Below are 24,749 nucleotides of genomic sequence, written 5' to 3'. Positions count from 1 at the left end.
CTTCAGTCTGAGTGGGTCATTGTGGCTTTGACAACATGTCAGAGGAAATGTGTGCTTGACCTCGAGCTTGTGGAGTCTCTTTATTTAAACCTATTGACTGGAAGTCTCCTTGACGTTGAGATTAATTCATAAAAGTATCATTTGCAGCATAACGTGTGCAACCCATTCCTCATGCCATCAAATGTCCTTCTGCTTCTTAAAGTGTATAGCTGTTGGATTTAGTCGAATTAAAAGATATATAACAACATTTAGCAAAAAGTAAATTACCTTGTCGTCTGTGATCAATGTGTAAAGAATCCTCCAGAGCTCAGTAAAATAAAAACCATGTGTTTTGAATATGTTCAAGGCCTTACAAGATGTAGAATTGAAACCCTTGTGTCTTCAGGGTTTAAGGAATCACCACAACAAGACTTTGCATTATATATTTTAATGCCACCAAAAAGAGCAGCGTGCTAAACATCTTCGGAATTGTTGGAATACACAAAGGTAAAAAAAGGCCTCAAAACTTATTTACAGGTGGTCAAAGATGGATTGAAGCAGAACCTACTGGACAGATCTATATTTACACACAACTCAGAAGATCAGCCATGTGCTCAGCGTTGACATCCAATACATGAATAACCCTTAAAAATAGTACGATGACTGAAGTAAAAAAAAATAGAAAAAGATCTATTGTTCGAAAGCTCAAACATTCTAGTCTTTGGGTTGCAGTTAAAGAGAGCGATAACGTTAGTAATAAAACATCCATGTCTGTAAGAAGTAAAAATCCAGCATTCATAAAACAAACTAATCCAGCAAATGCACGTGAAATGTTATACACTGTTCAATCAATGCCACTTTAACGATGATTAAATTATAATTGCACCCCATTTCATTTTTAATGGAGATCAGACATCATAGAAAAAATGCTCCGACTCTCAAAGTGATGCATAGTTTGACATGGCGGGTCCCTTCACTGCTCCGATAGTCAAAATCAAAAAATCTTCATCTGCACAGCAACTCAAGGTTTTCTGCGTCTGGAAGAAAAGAAAAAGCACAAAGCTCAATGACCTGACTTTGAAAGACAACAGCTAGAATGTTGTCCACTATTTAACATGTTTATACACACAAACACAAAGCAAGCACACGGTTTATTTACTTACTTTTGATAACCAGGCGTGCTTGAAACTGGAGCCTAATGGAAGGAAAAGGGTTGACACAGACACACACATTAGACCAAATGCATACACTTCAAGTTGACTGTACACTGAAGCTTAGTGTGACAGTGAATTAATATATATATTTTGTATGATTAGTTAAATCAAGAGCTTACTCTGTTCTCAATGTCTTCGATCTGAGCGGGTCCTTCTCCAGACCCTGATCGTCTCTTGCGACTGAAACAAAAAAGAGCTTTTGTCAGGAACAAACTAAACAGGTTTTCTCCTGCAAAGTCACTTTGCTGTATGAATGTTAATCATATACATGTTGGAGGTTCTTGTTATCAGTATGTGGCACTTATACTTCAGGATATTATTTTACAAATAATATCATATTGCTCAGTAGACATACAAATATTACAAATACTTCACCTTAGTGCTGATGGGCACTGTTGTTTTAGTGTCTCAATGTCAGTAAACTGCACAGCTTGTCCTCCGCCTCTGGTCTTAAAAACATTGCCCTGAGGAAGTAAAGAGAAGCCTCGCACAAATGTCCAAAAGAGAATACAGGTAGAAACACACGCTCACACAGAACAGTGAAAGACACCAATGTGAAATCAAAATGTGATTAAGTCAAAGTCACATGCACAATATCAAATAATCAGGAGTCTCAAATTAAACAATCAGGTAATTTTACCTTGATCAATTTGGTTTCGATCTCCCCGTCGGAGGCAAGCTCTTGATGTCTAAGCACATACTTGTGACATTTAGACAGAGCCTTCTCGTTCGGGGCCGACACCTTGATTGCATTGGGTATGATTGGCTGCATGACAGTGTCTAGGTCCAAATTAGAGGTCGGTTTGTGGTCTACCCATTTCTCCCCACCCGCAGACTGTGAGCGCCTGTGCCTTGGATGAACTGGAGGAGCCGTCTAGTGATCCCATTGTGAGGAAGACAAACCAGGACGTTATTCACATGTGACATCAGCAGGGACCATTTAAAGTGTCGGGGAGGTGAAGGTCGATGATTACAGGGAGTTAGCTTGTGCTGAAAATAAATGTACTACTGGAAGTCAAAGAGGAATGAGGTGTGTCCCGCTGGATTTTTAATTCCCAGGTAATCATTTTGGCCTTCCAGTAATCCATATTTTCATAAAGTAACTAAAGAAATTGCAGTTAAAACAGAAAATAGAGTGAATATGAATCTACATGCAAGGCAGTGAAAAGGTGGTGTGGACGACATGCAAATGGAACAAAGAAGTGGTTTGTAGAAGAGGTATGAGATGTGTTCTAAAGGACAGGTGACTGATTTTAAAATGTTATTTTTAAATGACGACTGAAGTTGTGGACATCAGACTGTTAGATTATTCTGTTTTAGTCGCAACATACCAAGCAGGTAAATAACGAACACAACTATTACGTGGCGCTCCCAATTTAAACTTTTAAAGACCCAGTGGGGATGGAAGCTTTAATTCTTTGATGCATTTGGTTTTGTTACTTCTACATGAACATGCAACATTCTGCATGGGTCTGCAGCAAATGTTCAGTCCTGCTTCCAATACTATGTGACAGGAGTTCTTTGTGATAAACATCTATTTTAGTGCTCATTGTCAGTGTTGGTCATTTAAAGTGGTGGTACTGAAATGTGTGATGATGCACTACAAGGAAACAGCAAGTCTAGAAAGCACATGGTAGAAAGCAACATAAAGAACTACAAACACTACATGACTACTCATAAGGCCTAAGATGCAAGTCAAGAGGCTTCACAGGCACAACAGAGCAGTCTCTCCTATAGTCTGGATAAAGAAACACCAGACTTCACTGATGCAGCACTTCTACTTGATGCATTTCTAAACAAGCAGAAATCTACTGATGACATTACGGGTGCAGTTCTGCACAAAGGCAACATTTTATCAAAAGGCTTGTAGAAAAAACTAAACAATCTTCAAGACATCTACGTTCTAACACACACTAACCCTTTTGCCTGGCTCTAGGTCTAGACCATCGACAAGAGCTGTTGCAGGGGCCTCAGTGTTTGGGGCCCATTGCTTGCCTCTCCTGCGACCCACGCTGCTGCTGCCGTGGTAAGGGGCAGGATTCCGGCTCCTGTACCGGGGGGTCCCAGGTTGCCTAAACTGGCTGCTTGAGTCTATAGGGAACCTGTGCTCCCAGTCAGAGATGCAGGAGGCTACTGAGGGAAAGGCTGAAGAGGAGGAGGAAGAGGAGGAGAAGGAGGAGGCGCAGGAGGAGTTGGGGTCAGGGTCCTGAACTGCCCTAACATTGGCTCGAGTTTGGTGGGAAGGTGTTTGGCTGAATTCCTGGAAAGTGATGAGGGAATGGGGCAAAGCATTGTGGATGTTAGGAGCTCCAGGTGAGCACAAATACACAACAGGGTGATACAGAGAAGAAGCTGCTGTGTACAGAAAGTACAGAAATCGCAGGATTTTTGTTTAAGATCATCACAATAATGATTAGTAGCATGCAAATTTTCCATGTTAAATAAAGTTTTATATGAGAGTGATAACTCACAGGAAGTGGCGATGGGGACGCAGACCTCTTCTGGGCGAGGATGCGATCTCTCTCCCTTGATGGCCTGTCAGGCTTGTCTGAGTGCTCAGTGGGACAGCTGCTGCTGCTGCTCTCGGTCACGATGGCCTTGAGCTGCTTTAACTTCTCATCCTTCACCCACAACTTGTTCTGCATCTCCAGCTGCTTGGCATTCACTCGCCTCTCCTAATTAGAAAACACCAGCAGGAAACAATTGAAAGAACAGAGTCATTATTTAATCCTGTGCGACAAGATTCCCTGAGGTGTCGGGGCTCATATCTCTCATTTTTAAAAGAACTGTACATTGAATACTACTAACCAAAGTACTTGAATTCATGATACGAGAGGCAGCTGGCTTTGCGAGATCAAGTGACTGAGCAAATCCATCTAGCCAAGCTTCAAGCTTTGCGCTAAACACACAGTGGATCATCCAAACAACATCCAGGGATGTGATTGGACAAAGATAAAAAAGCAGGAAATTATACGGTAAATGACATTTAGATATTGAACTATATATATGCTGCATATTTATAATAGAAGTCTACTGCAACTGTACTTTTTTACAATTAAATGTTATTTTATACATTATCATATTTTATAATGGTCTGTCATGGAGTACATCACTTCACTGCTAGCAGAAAAGAGAGCAGCTCACTGCCAGTTACAGCTTCTTATCGTGATCTGCAGTCTTTGGTGTATATTTTGGTAAATAACCGACGGTTCCAAATTAATGCCGAGTCTAATTTATTTTTTTTTAAAAACATCAAGGAAGAAGATGTGACCACTGACACGGCACGACTTTTTTCTTCGCCTTTTTCACGTATCGTGCTTGCTTTCTGTCAGTCATCACACTGATGATCGCCATTGCTCCGTGGCAGCATACTTTCTGTCTTAAAATATGCAGAGGAAAACTCGGGAGAAGCAGCCGCTAGATGTTTCTCTGTCGACCACATGAGGGAGAGATTGGCGAAAAAATCAAACAGAGCTTCAGCGTCTGTCCAAGGAGGACAGCAACAGGGCCAGGCTGCCTGCTGGAGGGAGGAAGAAGGCTATTGAGGAGCCTGAAATAAACATGCGGGAATGAGTTATCAGCAAACGGGCACGCCACGAGAGAGTGTCCCGCAAAATGATCAGGGTGATGGAGAAACAAATGTATGCCACCGTGAGTGACAGCAGAGATGAGGAGTTTGCTACGAGTGCTGGTTGGATAAATCGTTTCCTCCACCGCACCAACTTGCACTGGCAGAAGACAACTATTGCCCAGAAGGATGCCAGAGAATTCACCGAGAAGCTGGCGAAGTTTGTGACATTTTCATCCTGGATTTTTTGTGAGGAGGGAATTAAACGCCTGTCCCAAATGTACACCTCGTCTGTTAAAACCTATTGGTGGTTAATGGTGGCCTGGCCGTCCGCCCCGCCCCCAAAAAACGGATTTGCATGATTCATGAGGGTCGCAGTTTCATGTAGAAAATCCGGATTTTCTGAAAAATCACACGCCTGAACATCCTATGAGCTCAGGCGTGGTTAAGTGACAACGTGTAGGCAATGCAATGGTCCATTTGAGAAAAACACTGGTGGGTGGTGCTCAAAATGTAAGCGTAGATGCTGCTATAGCAGTTTTATCAGAACTGGAGAATTAAATAAAGGAGTAAAGAACGACACTGAAGGCTCTTTTCAGTGTTTAAGAAACATTTGCCAATCTCTCAATTGACTTCAGCAAAAACCAGCTGGCTCCCCTGGTGGCAGAGCTCCTTCTGTTGATCAAAATGGTTGAAGACAGTTTTCCCAATCAACTGGTCAGTATTTTTTTAAGGGCCTGTCCTTTGCCAGATATTGTCTAGAGGAACACCAGGTTACTGAAGAGAAAACAAGTACAAGAGATTAATGGTATATGGGTGGACTTCTACTAAAATTGCTCTGGTCACATATGTCTTTTAACAAAGTGGCTTACAGGATCTGCCTGTTGTAGTTCTGCTCCATGTGTATTCTACATTAGGAGAATAAATAATTTATTTAACTATATTTTGGTGCCCTTTCTATTTAGTACTTGTTTGAGCAGCGACTTACACACTCCTTCTCCCACTTGTGTTTGGTGTCCGTCACCATGCCCTGCATGCGCTGCTCCATGCGCCTCTTCTCCGACAGCTCTCGGTGGAGCCGCTGCTCTCGAGTCTCCAGCTCCTGCTGAAGTGAGCGTTTGTCCTGCTCGTACATTTCTGTCGTCTTCTGCAGGATATCGATCTGAAGAGGGGGACCAGTTTTAAGAAAAAACATTTATTCACGTATTCTTACTTTTATAAGCTTGGTTAGAATAAGTTTTATAATTTAAGTGATAACACACCTTGTATTCAAGTGTTTTGGATTTCTTTTCTAGTCGTTCTATCTCTGTCCTCTGATTGGTGATGACTTTTTCTTTCTCGCCCATTTTGCTTCTTTGTTCATGCAGGATGGTCTCCTTCGCATTGAGCTGACCGTCAAGCTGCTGAAGCTTGGACGACAGTGTATTGGCTGAAGGAGAAAAAAAAAATGAATGTGAGATATTAACCATTTGTATTGAAAGGTTGCCCTTTCCTGCAAATGTAAAAAAACCTCTCTTATCAGACTAACCCAGAACAGGGGCTCATCTGCCTCTCTGAAACTCTATATAAAAGGCCTCAAGGTTTCACCCGAAGATGATGAGCAAGGGTTTGAGTAAATGATGTCTTTACAAAATTATTCATACATCATTGCTGGATTTAACAAATTCAGTAATTTATTTAATCTTAAATCAGTTAAGAAGTAGGCTCTTTATAATCCAGGATTATTTGTGGTGTAGAAAAATTGAGCTGTACCAGTTTTGTTGACCTGCTCTGTCATCATCTGACGCATCCGATGCCTCCTCTCCAACACCTCAATCAGGCGCTGCAGCGTCTGATCATCAGCTGGGTCCACGAGCTCACAGGGAGGGACGGCTGGAAGGCTTTCGATGATCATATTCAGCAGAGCTGGGTCATCCACTGTGTGGGTAACACAAAAGTCATGGAAAAGTTTGTTAACAACAAGTCACATACAGTAAATGACAGGAACATTTCTGATATGTAGAACACAGCTTGACATGGGCCATGGGAACAACGATCTGGTCGTACAGACTTGAGAGTGATGTACCTGCATTACTGGGACCGCCTCGATCTTCCAAGCGACGTGAAAGCTCATCTTTGAAGGCCTGGTTTCTGTGTCTGCGTCCTGCAGCAAGGCCACAGATTGGTCGGTCAACCGGTCGTGCCACCTCCACCTCCTGGGTCATCTCAGCGAACCGCATCACCAGCTACAGCACAGCAGAGTACCATTAGAACAACCTTCCTAATACCTTTTAAACACCCAGCAAAGCTCCAAATTAGATGCTGATGTTTGAATTCAGCTGTGAACTTTGTGACTGACCATAGTTTCGTCGTAGTCATCAGCCTTTGGGTTGACACACACAATCATCCTGACTTTGCCTTCTCCATCAAAGTAGTTTTTAAACAGATGTGTAACTTTAGAGTCCCTGTATGGCACCATCTGGAAGGAAATAAAGCCTCTGTCAAACTGTTTCCCCAATTTAAAATTATTCATGACAAATCAGAGCAACAGTTCAATGTTATGACAAGATTGTGAAATACCAACCCTATTAGTTCCACACATCTGGTTTTCACGCAGGACTTCCATGCATGTGCGCAGTGTCATCAGGGACTGGTTAATATTCCCTGTTAATGAGACATTACTTGAGATGTTTAGTGTCTGAACAAACATTATTATTATTATTATTATTATTATTATTATTATTATTATTATTATTATTATTATTATTAATACTAATTATGATAATAATACATTCAACTTATATAGCACTTTTCGAAATAATCGAAGACTCAAAGAAATGAAACACAGTGAAAATCTGCAGATACACATAAATGGTTAACTTTGATGGAGGACAGAGTAATGAATGAACAGACCTGCTTCACGCAGGCGACTTCCCTCAGCTCTGGTTCTGCTGGTGCGCTCGCTGCCCGCCAGGTCAACCAGACACAGCTGACTCACATTCACCTGGTTTTTGTCCTGCAATTTAAGATCACAGCGTGTCACTAAACACTTCCCGGAGTCCTTTTGACTAGATGATGTGTATTAGCTCCGTTTTGTCACTAACTGATTAGCTTAAATTGAAAATCAGAATGGATTCACTGCTTTCCGTTTCAAGGAAAAAAAAAACAACATTTATTAATATGTAATGTGGAGCTACATATGACCTGTAGAATGTGATCCCCATCAGCATCAAGTGGTGCCTGGGCCAGCTTCACTGTGAACACACTGTGAGAGCGACTGGATTCACGGTTGAGCTGAGTGTTTGCTATCCTCCTTTTCTTTTGTCCTGGAGACACGGCAGAGTGTCGTTAATACAATATGTAACACTGACAACAGAAGCAACTGTAAAGGTAAAATAATTTAAAGGGCAACACATTTAAAGTCCAGTTATTCCTGCTAATTTGATTGGTCAACTTATTTTGAAAATTGATAACGGCCATTGGAAGCTACATCTTAAAACTGCCCAGCTGCAGATCACCATATCCTCTCTGCATGGACATGGTAACAAGGCAAAGTTATGGCAGCCTCCTTATATGTAATGCATATGTTTTTATACATTGTCTGTTAAAATATTTCAATGGTGTCAATCAAAAGCTGAAAATAAAAAAAAAACCTGCTTAAAATGTTTTAAAATTTGCAAACAACTACATGGCGCCTATGAAGAAGATAATATTTTTACACTCACCTTTCCAAAAGACTTCAAAAGCCTCCTCTGTAGATTTTACCTCCACTTCCGTGCAGCCAGCAACATACATGTTATGATTCTGATCTTCACGGAGAATCTTTGACTGAGGTGGTCTAAAACAAGTCGATGCAAAGAATTAATATACAACAATAACGTAACATAATGTGTTGCTTTAGTAAGACAAGCAGCGAAAGCTAAAATGGCTTTATTTGATGTTAGTGTCAACTTCTGCAGGGAGGCAGATACACATTCAGGGGGTTCAGACACATGCACACTGGGTTTGCATACAAGCTCGAGCCATTCAGGGATGATATGAGTCTCCAAACTAACAGCAACAACAGGGAGCCAATCCTTGAACACAACAGCCAACAAAAAGGACTCAAAGCTCATAAACTACACCTATGTATGCCACTTGTGTATGGCTCTAGATTAATGGGATGGAAATGCACTGATGATAACCTACACAACACGTGAGCTACAGCCAAGTTACGACTACAAATGAACAGAGTACTGTGTAGTTTACTTTTACTGGCCACATACATGAACTCATTGTTCCGTACAGGCGTGCCTCCACCAAGCCACCTAACAAGAACAGGATTTTTGAAAAGGGTATTTTGTGAACATAGACAAACATTTCTGTCTCAATGAACTCATTCAGCACAGATGTGGCACAGAGTGGTTGTTATGCAGTGACGCGTGGTTGCAGAACTACTTGAAAAACGTGTAGAGTACATTAGTTGAACAGAGCCATCTATCATGTACTGTATGAAGAGCACCACAAATAACCAGGATTCAACTAAGTTTTGTACAGACGATCTTTACACTGATGTTTTTTATTCTCTTACTTTGGTCTGATTGGGTCAAATGGAGCATCTTCGAGGAGATCATAGATATAGTTGTTGTAGACCTCGATGTAGGACACAAAGACACTGTAACAACAGTCCTCATCCACACTGTCAGATTTACAGGCCTCCTCTGAACTGATCATATCAGCAAACTCTGGGTCAGTCTTCTGCCTAAAAAAATCAATCGAAGGAAAAGCAACATGATGAACACAATGTACTTTTAATCAGTTCCTTTTTATTCCAACAGTAATTGTGAACACCATATACAGTATATAAAGTAAGAGTTGAAATAAAATCATTGATAGCTACCTGGAGGATGGTGTTTTGGGCACTAATGGCTGACTGTCTCGTTTCTGTCTTTCCAGGAGAGCATCGACTTGACCCTGGATCTCCATCCCATTTTTGTCATCTGGTTTAAACACCTGATGAAACATTTCAAGTCAATGTCCCACCACTCTCAAAAAATGTAATCCTTTCTTTAGAGATCAGCTACCCAGAGGACTAATAAATAAAAGTCTTACAAATCTTTTGGCCTGAAAGGGGCCGATGCTGTTGAAGAGCATGTCGAGTGACCGAGGGAGGAGTCCACCCTCACCAGGTGAACCCGTCATAGTGAAGGTCTTACCGCTTCCAGTAACACCATACGTGAAGAGCAGTCCTGTGCACAGGGAACATCACAGTTAGCTAACCAAATCTTATAGAGGATTATTGTTAATGTCAGTTATATAAAGACGTATACATCATGTTGGTAAGATAAAAGTTCTGTCTGTGATTTATATAATGAATGTATAGGATTCTGCATAGGGCACATTTCACAGCTGAAAAACACTGATCTCACTTACCATTTTTACAATGAATGAGGTCCTCTACGAGCGGCCTGGCAACATCCTCAAACAGCTCCATTTGAGTGGTATTAATACCAAACACTTTTTTAAAGGAGTACTGTGTCTAAAGGATAAAGAAAGAAAACAATATACAGCACATATGAATGGCATTCAACAGAAAATGGAAAAGAAGAGTTATAACTATCATCCTCATCATCATGCATTAAACATGTTGATATCCAACAAAATCTGAGGTCTTTACTGAATGACCGATGTTTAAGGATTTCTTTTGTTCGATTTTGTTGTGTCACTTTTTATCTTCGCTGAGTAACCCTAAGTAAAACGTATGCCTGGTTGTAGCCAGTGTCTGTTTTTTCATTTTAACAGCTTATTTAGATATTAGCTCTGGAGTGAGATGCCAGGTGGTACCAAATGTTAAAATGGTAATTATGCTTTACATTCTCAGATTAGGGCTGCAACACACTTACCTCTTTGTACTCCCCATTGCGGTTGGCTTTAAGACCATCTGGAGCATGAAGCTGAATTGTGGAGCTGCTGATCATCTCAACACAGCATTCCTCATCTTCGCCTCCAAGTGGACGTATCCGGCAGTATACCTGCAGAGAGGAGTGAGTCGACAGCAGTGTGCGATATAGTCATCACAACTGGAAGAGCTACATTCAGATAAACCTAATTTTTCAACACAATATTTCAAAGGATCTATTAATCTTTGGTGTCAGCCTCTAACAAACATCTCCTTCTGACTTTGTGAGTTTAAGTCTTGCTAAGTGGTGTTCGTAAGTATCCCTAGAAAAGCACAATGTAAATCCAGTTTTAGGAAAAGATTTTCTGTTGAGTGCTTCACTACAGAAACAAGCTACTCTTTTAACTGTGCTGTGGTGTGATGCTGTTTCAGTTTGAGGAATAACAAAGTCAATTCTTCACTTACTCCAACAGGATCTTTCTCTGTGTTGGATGCCTTTTTTGGGCCATGCCTCCGAGGAGTCTTGCCTTTGCTTCAGGAGAGAAAAAAGCACAGATCAATGTCAAACACCAAAAATAATTTTGCGAACAGTCATTTTTGCATTCCATTTTCACTGAAAAAGTAGAAATTGTAATTCTTTTTGGTGGAGTCCCTAAAACATAAACAAGCATGTTCCCTTACGTCTGAAGAATATCATTTATAGGTCAGGGGCGTCATTTAAATGTTGTGACATATTTTACCTTTATCAAGAGAATGCAGCTCACTTGATCTGGATATTGCACTTATCGTGATTGCGATTATAATGATTAACTGTTAACATGTTAGTTTATACTCCATATAACTCAATTAAATTACACTGAACATTTCCTGAGTCACACATACGGGTCAAATTCATCAGCAAGGTGGTGGATGTTCTTGCCAGTAAAGCTCCTCCACACCAAATTCAGACTAATATTTCTTGATGTAATTCATTATATAGGGACCGGACAGGGTTTTCCACAAAACTGGAAACGCTTGACTCATCTTAAACTGCCTTTAATATTTTGTATATATCGTTAGATGTTCCTCAATTTGGCAGTGAGGAGCCAAAACCACACCAGACCAAAAGTGACATTTCATACGTGTAACTGTTATACACAGATACGTAGTGAGCAAACGTGTCCCACACATTTAGTCATACAGTGTAAAAATTCTTCGATATGTGCCTACCTAATGACAATAACTTTATTCATAGACCACCTTTAAAAACAGTTTACAAAGCGCGCTGACAGAGCCACAGCAAGACACTGTCTAACTGGATAAATGCTTAGAAGTCAAGCTGAACTAGGAGAAGTTAAAACAAGAAAAAAAAGGACACCTATTAATCTACTTTTTGTACGTTACGGTTAAGCTAACTGGCTAAAGTCATATTAGCTTAGGTGTCAATTGCTAAGGTTAAATTCACAGGTAACTTAATGGCCAACATGAATATGAACTTGGAATAACATTTGCCAGGTAAACGTATAGCTGAAGTATGTCAGTTTCACAGAGATAGTGTTACAACACGAATCTATAATGGCGTTAGTTGAAAAGTGACTTCTGAGCTGAAACATCAGTGCTGACCGGTTGGCAGACGGTCAACTAGCGTTAGCCGCTGACTGACCTAGCTTAGCACCCTTCATTATGCCGACTACCGTTAACAGTTACTCTCTTTATCTAGAAAACACCGCTCGCAGGTTACGATAGATACTTGGATAATGTTTCTAGGTTTGAACACAGAGCGTAGATGTACATTTTTAGCAGTTTATCTGTGTAAAAGGTGGTAAAACTCACCCCGGTCTCTGCATTGTTGGTGTTACACTCCTCTCCTCCGAGAGCGCCTCTTCTCGATTTGAAAATTCTGTTGTTAAACGTTTTTCCGAGTGTCTGGCATTTCAACCAATCACAATACAGACACCGCGTTCAGGAGCGGAACTCCCGCCCCGTCTGAGATTTCGCCCAATCACAATGCAGACACAACGTCCAGTGGTAGAAGCCCCGCCCCCAGCTCCTGGGTCACACTGAGCGAGCTGAATCGTCTAAAAAGATAAATTTTACTTTGTTCATCGTGTTTGGAAATGTTTCCTCTGAATGTAAAATGTATTTTATTTTATGTTATTTTATTGTACTTCTTTATTTTATTCAACTATCTCACTGACGCACCAGCTGAGTGGTATTTCTCTTGCTGTGGTCTAAAACAAAACAAAGAAACAATATTTCATTTTAGATTTAACTTCTGACCTTTACTAAAAATGACTCAGGCTCCAATGACAATGTATTTCTCAAAAAATTCTCAAATACTTTTATAATTTTAATTTCTTTTACAAATTCAATTATACTTTTATTATTTTGCGTATGAAAAGTGATTATTGACAATGTGTCGGTTAGTCTGTGTGTCAGTGACATTTATTTTGAAAACATGACAATAGGCAAGAACGTTATCTTACTAAATAAATTGTTTGTTTTTAACAAATTCTAAACAAAAATGGTCTGAAATATACACTACCTTTTTCCTGAATTCTAATAAATTCGCCTATTACCACATTTAAAGCTAAAGTGCGAAATAAAAGCCAGAAAAGTCTTGAAAATTAATTCAAAAAGAGATTACTGATTGAAATTATTTGACTATATAACTCTAAAACCTTTTTTCTCTTGTCCTATATTTCAAATTGTAAACAGTTTCGGAAATATCCTGCATCAGCTGTAATTATAATATAATTAAATGCTCTTATCATACACCAAACTCAAATCACACAAATCACTCTTGATCAGAATTACAACAACACGTAGACGAGTTCAGTAAATAGTTTATTTGAAAAATCAATCGTAATAAATAACATTGTGTATAAATACTCTCAGTTTTGCATTAACAGAACAATGTGACATGTCACAGAAACAGCAGTCATATGAGGGAAAAACATTCACTCTGTATCACATATTTTATATCAACAGAAACTGAACATGCTACTTTGCAGGAAGTTCTGACTCATTTTTCTTCCCTTGTCATAACTATTTCTCTTTTGTATTGACAGATAAACAAACAATCCAACCGGCTGTGAACAAGCACTATAAATATAAGAAGGTACAGTGTGTAAATGCAGCACTACAATTTCAAATTGATAGTGAAATCAGCATTTCTCTCCCTGCAGCTGAGTCTCTTCATGCCCCACATCAGAGACCAAAGCAAAACAATATTATCATGAACATATAAAGCAATGCCCTTATAATGTAGCTAACCTGCTACAAGTGTAGCTTTTTTTGCAGGAACAAGTTTCCTCAGAAACATTTACATTCATTACATATGATGGGAACAAACATTTTGTTAGATTTCCATTGTATGTTAGTGCAACTTCACTCACACGTCCAGCAGCTGTCATCAAAGTGATGCCTTGGATTAGTACAGACTGATAGAGATGATTCACTCAAACATTACGGTCAGGAGTGTTCTTTACAATGTTTCTACATTACCCATAATGCCCTCTTTTCACCTGTCTGTGACCAGCTGCGTCCCCTCAGTCGTGACTTATGAAGCCAGACATTTAGCAGCAGCGGTGGACCTTGGCTGAGGTTTTCTTTGGCTGTTTATCATGTTTCTTCTCTTGGCAGGCTGGAGCAGAGCGCAAAGGCAGACTGTACAGGAGGATGATGATCAGGTTCACCACCACACAAAGCAGCGCTGCACCTAACGAGTGAGAAAAGGTGATGGGGATGGAGTGTTCAAGGAGCCAGGGCCGCCGTGTCACCATGTCCTGCTCAATGGCCTTCATCTGGAAGTGGGTGCCAAGGATGCCGCACACATGGAAGAGTTGATGGCTGTGACCTGCAGAGGGAGCAGTGGAGGCGTGTGTGAGCTCAGGCAGCACAGTCACATGTCAGTGATGAGGTGTAAACGCAAGCTCTGGTAACTGAGCGCAATGTGTCACTGAATTAAACAGAGTGGAAAACTTTGGAGGCAGTTCAACATTAGAATACTGTGTTAATCTGTTAATGTGAACCCAGTGTTTATTTGTAGGGATGAAAAGTCTGATATGAGACAAAAAAAAATCTGCATTCACAAGCTTTACATCAGGAAACCTTTTTTTTTCCAATACTGTGGGTGCACACCAACACAAAAACGAGCAGTGTCAGTGGACGTTCTTTGACAGTCGATGTTGCCAACAAAGATTGCACTGCAACGCGTCACACGTCTACCGGACTGATTCCAACATTCCCTATCAGTCTTTACACAACAAAATATGTAAACAGTTGGAGTAAAAATGCAATGCAAACATTAGGAAGTACTCCAATGACAAATCTCTGCAGGTTCTGGCTGGCACACTCTACAAAGTAAACTAATGCTCATCATGTCGATGCCAAGAACAACTACTCCTCAGATCAGACTTACCTATGTAATCGAAGCTGCCAGGTGCCAGGCGCTCAGGTAAATGTGTTGCAAACAGAAAGCCTGTGAGTAAAGCCAAGGCGATGTGGTAGTAGTGGAGGATGTTGGTGTCATTGTCTGTGCAGCCTTCCCCGACACACAGAAACACCTGTGGAGACAGCGCAGAGCAGAATAGGAATGTTTCCACCTTTATCTCATTTATAAAGAGAAATGGACAAAATCATACATCTGAAAATGGAACAGACAGGTATTCAGATACAATAATTGGCTGTTGTTTTTCAAACCCTTTGAAAGAGAATCTTTAATGCATCCTGTTTAACTTCAGACATAAATTTAATCATAAATCAGTTCAATAAACCTTCAATAAAATGATTCATTTATTTTATGATGTCATAAAACGCTTTTCAACTCTGTGCAGCTCTCAACCTTCAGGCACTGGTGATGTGACCAAGGAGTTATGTTTCATATACTTCATTTCCTTTTCCATTCTACAAAGGTTTGTTATATCATAGAGGGATACAGTATCTGTCAAGTTGTTGTCAAAGACCACGTGTGCCCATGTTTCCAATACAAGAAGTAAAAACAAACCTCTTATCAGTTCATTGTGTTTAATGTAGCATGTGTGTTCAGAAATGTAACTCATTTTAATTGAATTAATGCGGCTACCACTTTTCTGAACTAGTTCAGCTTAAAAGTCTTTGCATAAATTGTTATGCAATTCTGTCTTCACTACCTGGACTCCACAGCATACAAGTAAACTGCACCAGATTCAAATCACATGTGTTATCTTAGCTTGCATAACATTAACATGTGCAGTTCAATAAATATGGTGAGGCAAAGTTCACCCCAAAAATCCAAAATACGTATTTGTATCTTACCTTTGGTGCTTTTTATCCATCTAGATTGTTTTGATGTCAGTTGCAGAGTTTTGGAGATAACAGCCACTGAGACGTCTGATTTCTCTTAAATATAATAGACCTGCGTGCTTTGTTTTGAGAAGCTTCATAAAGGAACTATTTTCTTTTCACTGAACTGAACTGGATCATCAGCAGAGGGAAATGTGCATCTACTCAAGGTCCAGGATGAGAGGCTTTTGATCTTGACAGCGTGGGACGTAAACATCAAGGCCGTCAGCCTCAGCTGAGCTCTGATGTTGTGAGCTTAGCTGGCTTCAAATGTATTTTTTTGGTGCTTTAAACACCACAAGTAGAGTTTCATCTAAGTTCACTATATCGATAACAATTCAGACATCTCTAACACCAACACAATCTGGAAGGATAAATAGGAGTAAACGTAAGAGGGAGGAGTGTACTTTTGATTTGAACTTTAACTACTATTTTATCATGACTTTAAATCATATCACAACTGAGGTAGCACCCACACACACACACACACACTGCGCACAGAGCTGGACCTACCCTGTAGAACAGAGGAATGTGGTCGAACAGGTATGGGTAAGCGAAGGCAAAAACACGCAGGTATTTGCTGAACTTTGGGCTCTGGCACTCAGGGAATCTGAAAAAAAGAAGCGAGATCTTATTTTATAATAATAAACAAATCTTTAACCCTTACATTCACTGAACATTACTTGACGGTGTTACAACTGTGGAGGAATCTATGCAGAACATCACCACTAGTAATGTCATACTTGAGCTTGTGGGATAAATAAATAAAACACCATAATACTGAAGGAATTAAAAGTGAATCACAAAACCGTGTGCAGGGTGCAAAATGTATGTTTTAATTCACCGGCCAAATGGCGAGTGAACGTTCACATTACACCCATTGGATCAACAGCTCTTTGGTAATAATAATTTACCAGCACCTGAGTGGTGGCTGGTGCTGTCTGTGTGCCCTGCAGATGTTAAGGAATCAATATGGGTAAAGTTTAAAAGTCCTGTTATCCTTAACCAGCATGTGTATAATCAATCGGCTGAGGAATGTGTGAACAGTAGCTGCACCTTTCCAGACATGTAAAGAAGTAAAGAAATCACAGAAGATTTCAGACAGACAACATAACTTGTGTACTTTACTAAACCTTTATATTCACAAGCTTCAACAAACAGGTATCACTTCAACCATCTGTGATTGTCTGAGAGTTAAAGTCAGTCGTTACAGAACATGTTGTGCCACCCATCTGTCAGCTCCTCCAACCTGCTCGACTGAAACTACAATCAAAGTAAATCACTGTTTAGGGTTGGTCCCTGCAGTCACGGTCGGGTAACGCCCTTTAAATTAAAAAGTCAGTTGCTCAATTCTACTTTTGAAATCCAAGTCAACAATGTATGTGGGATGAAGTCTGTCTCAAGGCTTTTGGAGGATAATGGCACATTTCAAAGGATTAAAGTGCATTCATCTACTGCTACCATCATCACAATGAACTTGACTTTAGACAGAACAGTGAGGAAAGCAGATTTCTAGTTGTCTTTACCTCTTTATGGTGTCATGATTATATTGCCAGTATGGTAAGCCAAGCCTTAGCAGAGGGGAGAGACGAGCAAAGAACAATAATTAGCTCCACCAAGCTGACATTAAATCAGAACATGAAGAGATAACAGTGGCAACAATGTGATAACTGTTGTACATGTAACAGATGAGACGGTAGTGTGTTCATACAGAAAGGTGTTTCTCAGGTCATTCAAACCTCTAAGATAACTCATTTTATTTTACTGAACAATAACCTGTTGTCATGGACATTTACTATACCATTGTGCTTATTTACAAATGAAACTGTGATTTGCTTTATATTGACAATTGAGAAAATGCCAGTTAGTTAGTTAGTTAGTTAGTGTAAAGCAGTGATTTCCCGGCAGGGGTACTAGCAGTGGGTAGATTGTAGAGAAGCTCAACTCCCAGTTTATGGTTAAAAAGCACGAAAACTAAGCATGCAGAGGAGATTCAATTGTTAGCTAAAAAGTCATGTATAAACTGTAGAAATAGACTACTAAAGTAATGGATACATGGTTTGAACGTCCAGTTTGTGTCGCTCCACATTTAGTGACCCATTACTGAGAAAACACCTCTATGAAAATATTGTAAAAGCTCCTTTTTTATCCCCTTTTAACAGTGTTGTGTTGGCCTGGCTGATAAGAAAGTACAATGTTTGCCTCAAAATGAAGTGGATGGTACCTAAATGAAGTTCGGCATGTTACGTTTAGTATTTGAACATGCTAATATTTTGCTTGGTGCATTTAACATTTTAGTTTTTAAATATGCTAACATGCTAATGTTGTCCCCCAGTTTGAGCCTCTCATATATTCATCACACATTTAACCAACTGATAATTATTTACTATTTATTTATAATTACCTTAGCTGAGATGATTAAAACAACTGTCTGGGTTTTTTAAGACTCATTTATCTTTTAGAAGACCAAATATTAAGTTAGCTCTGTGACCTGAAACTGGGACGGCCTAGCATTAGCATGTTGTCATGGTTACACATGCTACACAACCATTAAGATTTAGTATCAGGTGCATGACATTAAGTGATGACTTTCTGTCTCCACACCTGGAATAACAGGCGATGCTGGTGCAGATGACGGTGTTGAACACAGCGATGGGGACGTAGCACTGATGGAAGACGCCGTTCACCCACTTATCCGGGAAAACGTAAGCTGAGTAGCTGATGGCTGAACCTGCAGCAGGACACATCCACAGTGAACACTTATCATCTTGAATGAGACATTGGGATATTTTGCTGCCCAAAAACTGGTGAAAAACATGATATTTTCCAAACCCTTACCAAATGTTTTTTTCATGGGACAATAATAGTAATTTGGCTTTCAGCATGTTTTCATGGTCAAAACTCAGACGACTGACACTGAATAGCACAACAAAATGCAAAAAATATCAAAGTTAGATTCAATTGTTTTTCATGTTTCAGTACCAGTGTGTACTCTCAGTGTATAAACCTAACCTAAACATGAAGAACCGTAAAGTTTAAACATATCTGTGGTTTGCAAAACTTGTGCATTGCCAACATTCATTCAGTCATCTGTTGGGCAGTTCTTTGACATACAATATCTGGTGTTGTTGATCCTTAGCTGTAGCATGTGGAGGGCTCAGTGCATGAAAAAGAACCCCTCGATACATTACTCCCTGACAATGGACCACATGTACTTACCCAGGCTGTAGAAACTGAGGGCGCCGTAGTCGAAGAAGAAGCAGATGTGGCGTGCCCGCGCCGACATGCTGCTGAAGGTGTGAGCGCAGCTGGACGCCAGCGGATAAATGCAGCAGGAGAGCAGGAACATGAGCAGAGGCCAGGTGAAGGAGTCCTGCCATGCTGTCTGAATCAGGACCACCGACACTAGTTTCCATAGGAAGTACCTGGAACAGATCATTAAGTGAATTACACTGGAGTGGATGCAGAAGGATATTCGATACTCTAACTGCTAGAAATTGGAGCAAAACAGTGTATAAGTGGCACATTGACACGTTATAAGTGTAGTAACACAACTTATTTAAGAAGTCACAGCAGTTAATATAATATAGGAAACCATCTAATTAGTGAAAACACAGCTTCAGTGTTTGAGCGGTTTCTACTGAATAGTCTTCTGATCAGCTCCTCAGGCTGTTACTACATGACTGATTACAGCTGAGTCATTGCTCGACACCTTCCCACACACTGTGGTAGTTTAACTGATAGTACTGCTGGAATGTTTGCACATGCACGAGATGTTAAGTAAGAGGCTGAATATTGTTGTATGATATCTGTACATCACACACTGCATGTGGGCGTGAGATAAGTACGAAGAGATTTTTTTCCTTCCAGACTTGAAGTTGCAGCTCCTGACATCTCGTAACAACTTGTCTTTCTTACATTTCTGTTTGTTTAAATACTAAAGGAGTCGTTATGCTGAGCTTTAGAGGAGCTGATGGTTTTGGGCTTTAGTTTTTTCTGTTCATGCATCATGTCCGTTCTACTCTCTGTCACTCTTTTACCTTTGTGGTCGCCCTGATTTGTTCAACCTGCCTCATCCTCCTGTGTTTTTACTCAACGAATGGTTTCTCTTTGATTTGTAAGTTTGTCTGTATTTTCACGCCTCTGTCTTACCAGTTTCTCCATGGTTTCCTGCATGTTTGTGTTTCTGGAAACACCTTTATGATATAAGGGCTCTTGGGCTCTTGCCCTTTTGTGATGGTTTAACAAATGTGCAACATCAAGGCAGGTTGAAAAAATAAAAACAAGCCTGAGTAAGACAACGCTGAACTCTAAAGGACAAAAGGCAAACTACAAAAACCAGCTGACAGGAGAAGTATGAAAACTTAACTCTGCAAAACTGAAGAAACACAAGGAGCACATACAGACAATCTGACAACTGAAACAATAACAAAATAAACAGGGACAAATTAACTAATGAAACATAGGTGGGCACAGGAAACAGGCGGTTAGCAGGAAGGAGAAGGCAATCACCACATCACGTAACATAAAATAATAAATAACTTCCCTCTAACCCTGACAGGTGCATCTGTTACCTACAGTGAGAGCCATGCAAGCTTCTTACAGCCTTTATGCTAGGCTAAGCTAACTGCTCCTAAATGCACAGACATCAGAGTGGTGTTAGTCTTTTCATCTAACTCACAACGAGAGAGCAAATAAAGGACTTTCCAAAAAGATGAAACATATCCGAAACAAACTGGAACATTTGGACTGCTTCTTGCTGTGAGTCAGTCAGAAAGAGACGTATTAATGAGCAAAACTACAGCATATTAAAGTATTAACAAGTGATGATATTTAATCTACATGTTGATACATTTAAAAGACAAACTGGGTAGGGCTTGTCATCCCTGTACAGGTACCGACAGGACCCGTCAATGTAGACAAACCCAAGATGTCCACGATTGAGTCTCACGTTGGTGTTCGCTCAGTTAAATCATGCGTTCGCCACCAACTGTCAGTTACATAACAGCCAACAGTCCGACGCAAAGCTGAATCTTATCAGCAGGCGACAGTTTGCTTTGTGTATTTTCAAATCACAGCTTCTGTATTCTCGTTTCAGTGCACCTCATTGACATTATTTGTGCTTTTCCCCGTCGCTGAGCACTTAACTAATTGTGGCAACTCGTATGTATGCCTGAAGCACAGATCTGCTCATTAGCGGCTGGCCTGTAGGTCTAAGCCAAACCCCACAACACAAATACCCATGAGCCCTTAGCATATCTTCAACACACACACACGCACACACACACTTTCTCCCTGGATCATGCAGTCAAAGCAACTAGCATCTCAGCAGGGAGGAAGTGCAGTGTGGCCCTGGGGAACCTTTTGTAGTATCTTTAAATCAAGAAACGTACTCACATGAACACACACTAACTGCAGAGGTTACAGAGCCGACACACGTCTTTGATATGTTTTAACCTTCATGCTTTTTGCTACTCAGATTTTAAGCCCCTCTGTCTACTCCTGCAAGTGCAAGACTTTGTGACCTCAATGTATTGTTTTGCAGAGATTACGATTGAGGTTTGGATGTTAACCAGCCTCGGCCCATCCAGCTCGGGGCTGGTGCTAGCCATGTCCGTCCTGCTAGCTGCACAGCTAACTGAGCTAACTGCCGCAAGGGGTTACTCTGGTGAAATTTTAACATCTGTTTGTTTTGAGTATGAATTTCACAGGTAGCCAATTCTTACAATTTGCACCTGTAAAGATCCCTTCATTAGGCCCCGATCGCACAGACTTGTTGCTAGAGGCTAGCAAGCTGCCGATGAGTCTTGGTGTCATTGACCGCTTAAGGAACACATTAATTCTCTAATGTTTGTCCAAAGTGGCTTTTGCAGGGAAAAAGGTACCATTTTTACATTTGACCTTTAAAACGACACCTGCTCTTGAACTTCCTGAAGTTTCTTCATCAGTCTCGTGTCTACTGACCATGATTGGCTTCTGAATTGTTTGCGATTGTCACAAATCAGCCAGCCCGCCAATAAAAAACAGTCTGGAAAAAATATCTACAAAAAAGGCTTTCTGGAGATTTTTAACCCAAATACCAGTGGTGGACTCAGGATGTCTAAGGGGCAGGGGTGGAAAAAATGAACACGTCACCATATTTAGTCAACTGAGGGGGCAACACAGACGGCACTTTGTCAAGAATTTGAGTTTGAGTTTGAGCTTTTCCAACATGGGGCACCGGGGGGGTCGTCACCAGCGGCAAATACAATGCATATCTGACAGTGTTGGGGAGACGTAAACTACATGTAGTTGAACTACATAGCTTAACTACAATTTGCTGTAACTTGCTGGTAGTTAAACTACATTCATATTTTTTGCTGCGTCAAGTAATTTAACTACTTTTTGGGTAATTTCTTGTAGTTTAACTACTCAATTTACAAACTACAATTCTGACAAATAACATGAAATATTTTTTATTTAAAAAAGACCTATATAATATAAATCTTCTTTTTTTTTTTCTTTGAAAAACGGCAAGAAACATGTCATGACATGCCAAGCCAACACTGCCTCTGATTGGCTTGCCCTGGCAGCACTCAAATGCTGTGGGTGGGTGGGTCTTTGTGCCAAGGAAGGCAGTGCTTATAAGGCACAACACGTCATGGATAACCCTCCCGCTACCATCGATGTGCCCCCGAACGCGCCAGCCCAACCACGGCCATGTTTGAGCATGTACATGTTGGATATAGATGTATCTACAGACACGACCTATGTGTTCACATGTGAGCCCTGCAAGCCAAAAACAACACTAATTTTGACTTTTTTCGACTTTTTCCTCTCGAGCTGAGAGGCATATTTCTTCTGGCATGTGAATTTTTTATATTTTGTTTCACATACACCATATGTTGATTTATTTAACACTGAGTTAATTGAGTATAATGAATATAAGTAGTTGCTAAAGCTACTTTTTTTTTAGCAGTAGTTTTACAAACTACATTTCTCCAGGGGTAGAATTGTAGTTTGCTCAATGTCCTGCGAGGCTGAACTACATGTAGTTTTACAAGTTACGCTTGCAAAGTAGTTTCCCCAACACTGATATCTGATGAGTTATCTAATAAATGAGCCGGATATTTGTATGCCAAAACAAATCAGTTTTCACACTGCACGGGACAAAGTTTAGCAAATGAACTGAATAAAGTGTAAATGGACTGTATGTACGCAGCTGTACTGTGAGAGTCATGTTGAACTTGAGGCCTGTTGACAGGGAGACACCACGGGGCTGCAGGAGGTCTATGAGACCCACGTGGTTGCTGGGATATCTGACTGCACAACAAACCTGTGTTTAAGAACAATCCTCTCTTGTTACTTGATGGCTGTGCGTGATTCTTCTGTGCGGACTGTCTGCAGGATCCACAACAGCTTTATGACAATATAAAGTCCACTGCTCTCCTGGCTTCTGTTTAACTGCATGAAGAGTGAATCTGTGGTAATAAATACACACTGGGACGAATCCACTGACTCATAACATGAATACCAAGCAGACAGATACTGCAACACTGGAGATGAGCAGTAAAACTGAATTGTGGTCTTCAGTCGTTAATGTGCCTGAACTGATTTGATAAATCTGTCTGAGAGAATGTGCGTGTGTTCAACAACTCGAGGACATCGGGGGTTACTCTCTGGCCTTCAGACTCAACAAGCTGTGCAGGATTCTTTTAAACTTGAAGGTGGACTCCTCAAACAAACAACAGTAGCAGCGCTGGAAAAAGAAATGCCCTCACCTAGATTGTTACACATGACATCAGACTGTTCCGACGTCTTGCACAACTCAGAAAAACAACTACCTGTAAAAGCCCTGATGTTCCAAGTGATGTAGAAATGACATGATTATAGATCTTTACACTGTGATGACATGTGTCAGCCGTACCAGGTGGGCAGAAAGTGGGTCCAGATGTTGAGCGTCTCATTGGTCAGCTGGAAGAGGCTCAGGATGCAGTCGGTGGCCGAGCTGCGCGGGTGTCTGTAGCCGGAGATGATGCTGTCCTCATGGAAAACCTAGAGAATAAAAAAAAATCTTGTTTAGTCCTCAGTCTCTCTGACAACTGAAAACTTTTCTCTTTGGACACATCACAGAGCAGAGCTCAGCATCGTCCTGAGGCCTCCTGTGAAACATCCGAGAGGTCTCAAGATGATTGAAGCTTGTTGGTTCTTGTTTCTTTTTAAATACTGGACACTTTTGACCTTTTTCGGCAACTAAAACAAACCTTCAAACAATCAACTATATTATCAATTAAGTAATACAGTTTATGACCATGAATTCATCAGACAAACAATGACAGTGCTGTGACAATGTGATATCTGGACAGGTCCGTGACATCACGTCCGTTTGAAGACATTTTTGTCTAAGTCTGCTAACACAAACAACAGAGACATAAGAAAAAATAGAAAAACAAAAACAATGAAACAAAGGTGTTTCTTGAAATGCTTGTGTCTTAATGATAAAATATTAAGTGTACTGAGATACATTGAGATGAGATATGATGAGTGGAAGTTAGGCTAAACTTTTTCTCAAACTTTTGACTTCTGACTTTAAAAAATAACCTGTGGCGTGTTTTTTTTTTTTTATACATTTCCTTCCTGACACTCAATCAAATCCAGCTCAGTGCGAGTGTGTGGAACCAGAGAAATGTCCAGTAACGATCCAGTGAAGTTGAACTTACTTTGGGCACTTGATTGATGGTGAAGACTCGCGGTAATCTGAGGCTGAGCATGACTTCCACTGCACGCTGCTGCTGCTGCTGCTGCTGTCTGGAGGAGAGCTGAACTGAGGCCAGTGGCTGGGTGTGCC

The 24,749-nt window shown here is 40.5% G+C and overlaps 2 protein-coding genes across 8 annotated transcripts; both read right to left on the bottom strand.

Moving 5' to 3' along the window:
- Nucleotides 1-411: 411 nt before the first annotated feature.
- On the bottom strand, nucleotides 412-12,478 carry LOC115580825 (kinesin-like protein KIF23). 6 transcript variants are annotated; one of them, XM_030415499.1, is made up of 24 exons: nucleotides 12,431-12,478; nucleotides 11,084-11,150; nucleotides 10,623-10,751; nucleotides 10,153-10,258; nucleotides 9,832-9,968; nucleotides 9,620-9,732; nucleotides 9,311-9,481; nucleotides 9,006-9,047; nucleotides 8,466-8,578; nucleotides 7,945-8,066; nucleotides 7,654-7,756; nucleotides 7,325-7,404; nucleotides 7,100-7,219; nucleotides 6,827-6,986; nucleotides 6,514-6,678; nucleotides 6,024-6,190; nucleotides 5,750-5,923; nucleotides 3,665-3,868; nucleotides 3,112-3,453; nucleotides 1,834-2,067; nucleotides 1,569-1,657; nucleotides 1,313-1,373; nucleotides 1,143-1,174; nucleotides 412-1,016 (listed from the first exon to the last, which is right to left on the bottom strand). In XM_030415499.1, the coding sequence occupies exons 1-24, from the start codon at nucleotides 12,442-12,444 to the stop codon at nucleotides 1,001-1,003; spliced, it is 2,961 nt and encodes a 986-aa protein (XP_030271359.1). In that variant the 5' UTR covers nucleotides 12,445-12,478; the 3' UTR covers nucleotides 412-1,000. The 6 variants fall into 6 exon arrangements, with proteins under 6 accessions (XP_030271359.1, XP_030271362.1, XP_030271363.1 ...); XM_030415502.1 differs by lacking the exon at nucleotides 1,834-2,067; XM_030415503.1 differs by lacking the exon at nucleotides 3,112-3,453.
- Nucleotides 12,479-13,431: 953 nt separating this feature from the next.
- Nucleotides 13,432-24,749, bottom strand: paqr5b (progestin and adipoQ receptor family member Vb). Of its 2 annotated transcripts, XM_030413513.1 has the most exons (8): nucleotides 24,622-24,749; nucleotides 23,829-23,956; nucleotides 19,142-19,347; nucleotides 18,527-18,653; nucleotides 17,449-17,493; nucleotides 16,436-16,532; nucleotides 15,021-15,165; nucleotides 13,432-14,456 (listed from the first exon to the last, which is right to left on the bottom strand). In XM_030413513.1, the coding sequence occupies exons 1-8, from the start codon at nucleotides 24,670-24,672 to the stop codon at nucleotides 14,176-14,178; spliced, it is 1,080 nt and encodes a 359-aa protein (XP_030269373.1). In that variant the 5' UTR covers nucleotides 24,673-24,749; the 3' UTR covers nucleotides 13,432-14,175. The 2 variants fall into 2 exon arrangements, with proteins under 2 accessions (XP_030269373.1, XP_030269374.1); XM_030413514.1 differs by lacking the exon at nucleotides 17,449-17,493.

Source organism: Sparus aurata, chromosome 4, assembly GCF_900880675.1.
Source record: "Sparus aurata chromosome 4, fSpaAur1.1, whole genome shotgun sequence".
Lineage (NCBI taxonomy): Eukaryota > Metazoa > Chordata > Actinopteri > Spariformes > Sparidae > Sparus > Sparus aurata.
The sequence above is the reverse complement of the archived record's forward strand: the minus strand, read 5'-3'. Positions and strand labels throughout refer to the sequence as shown.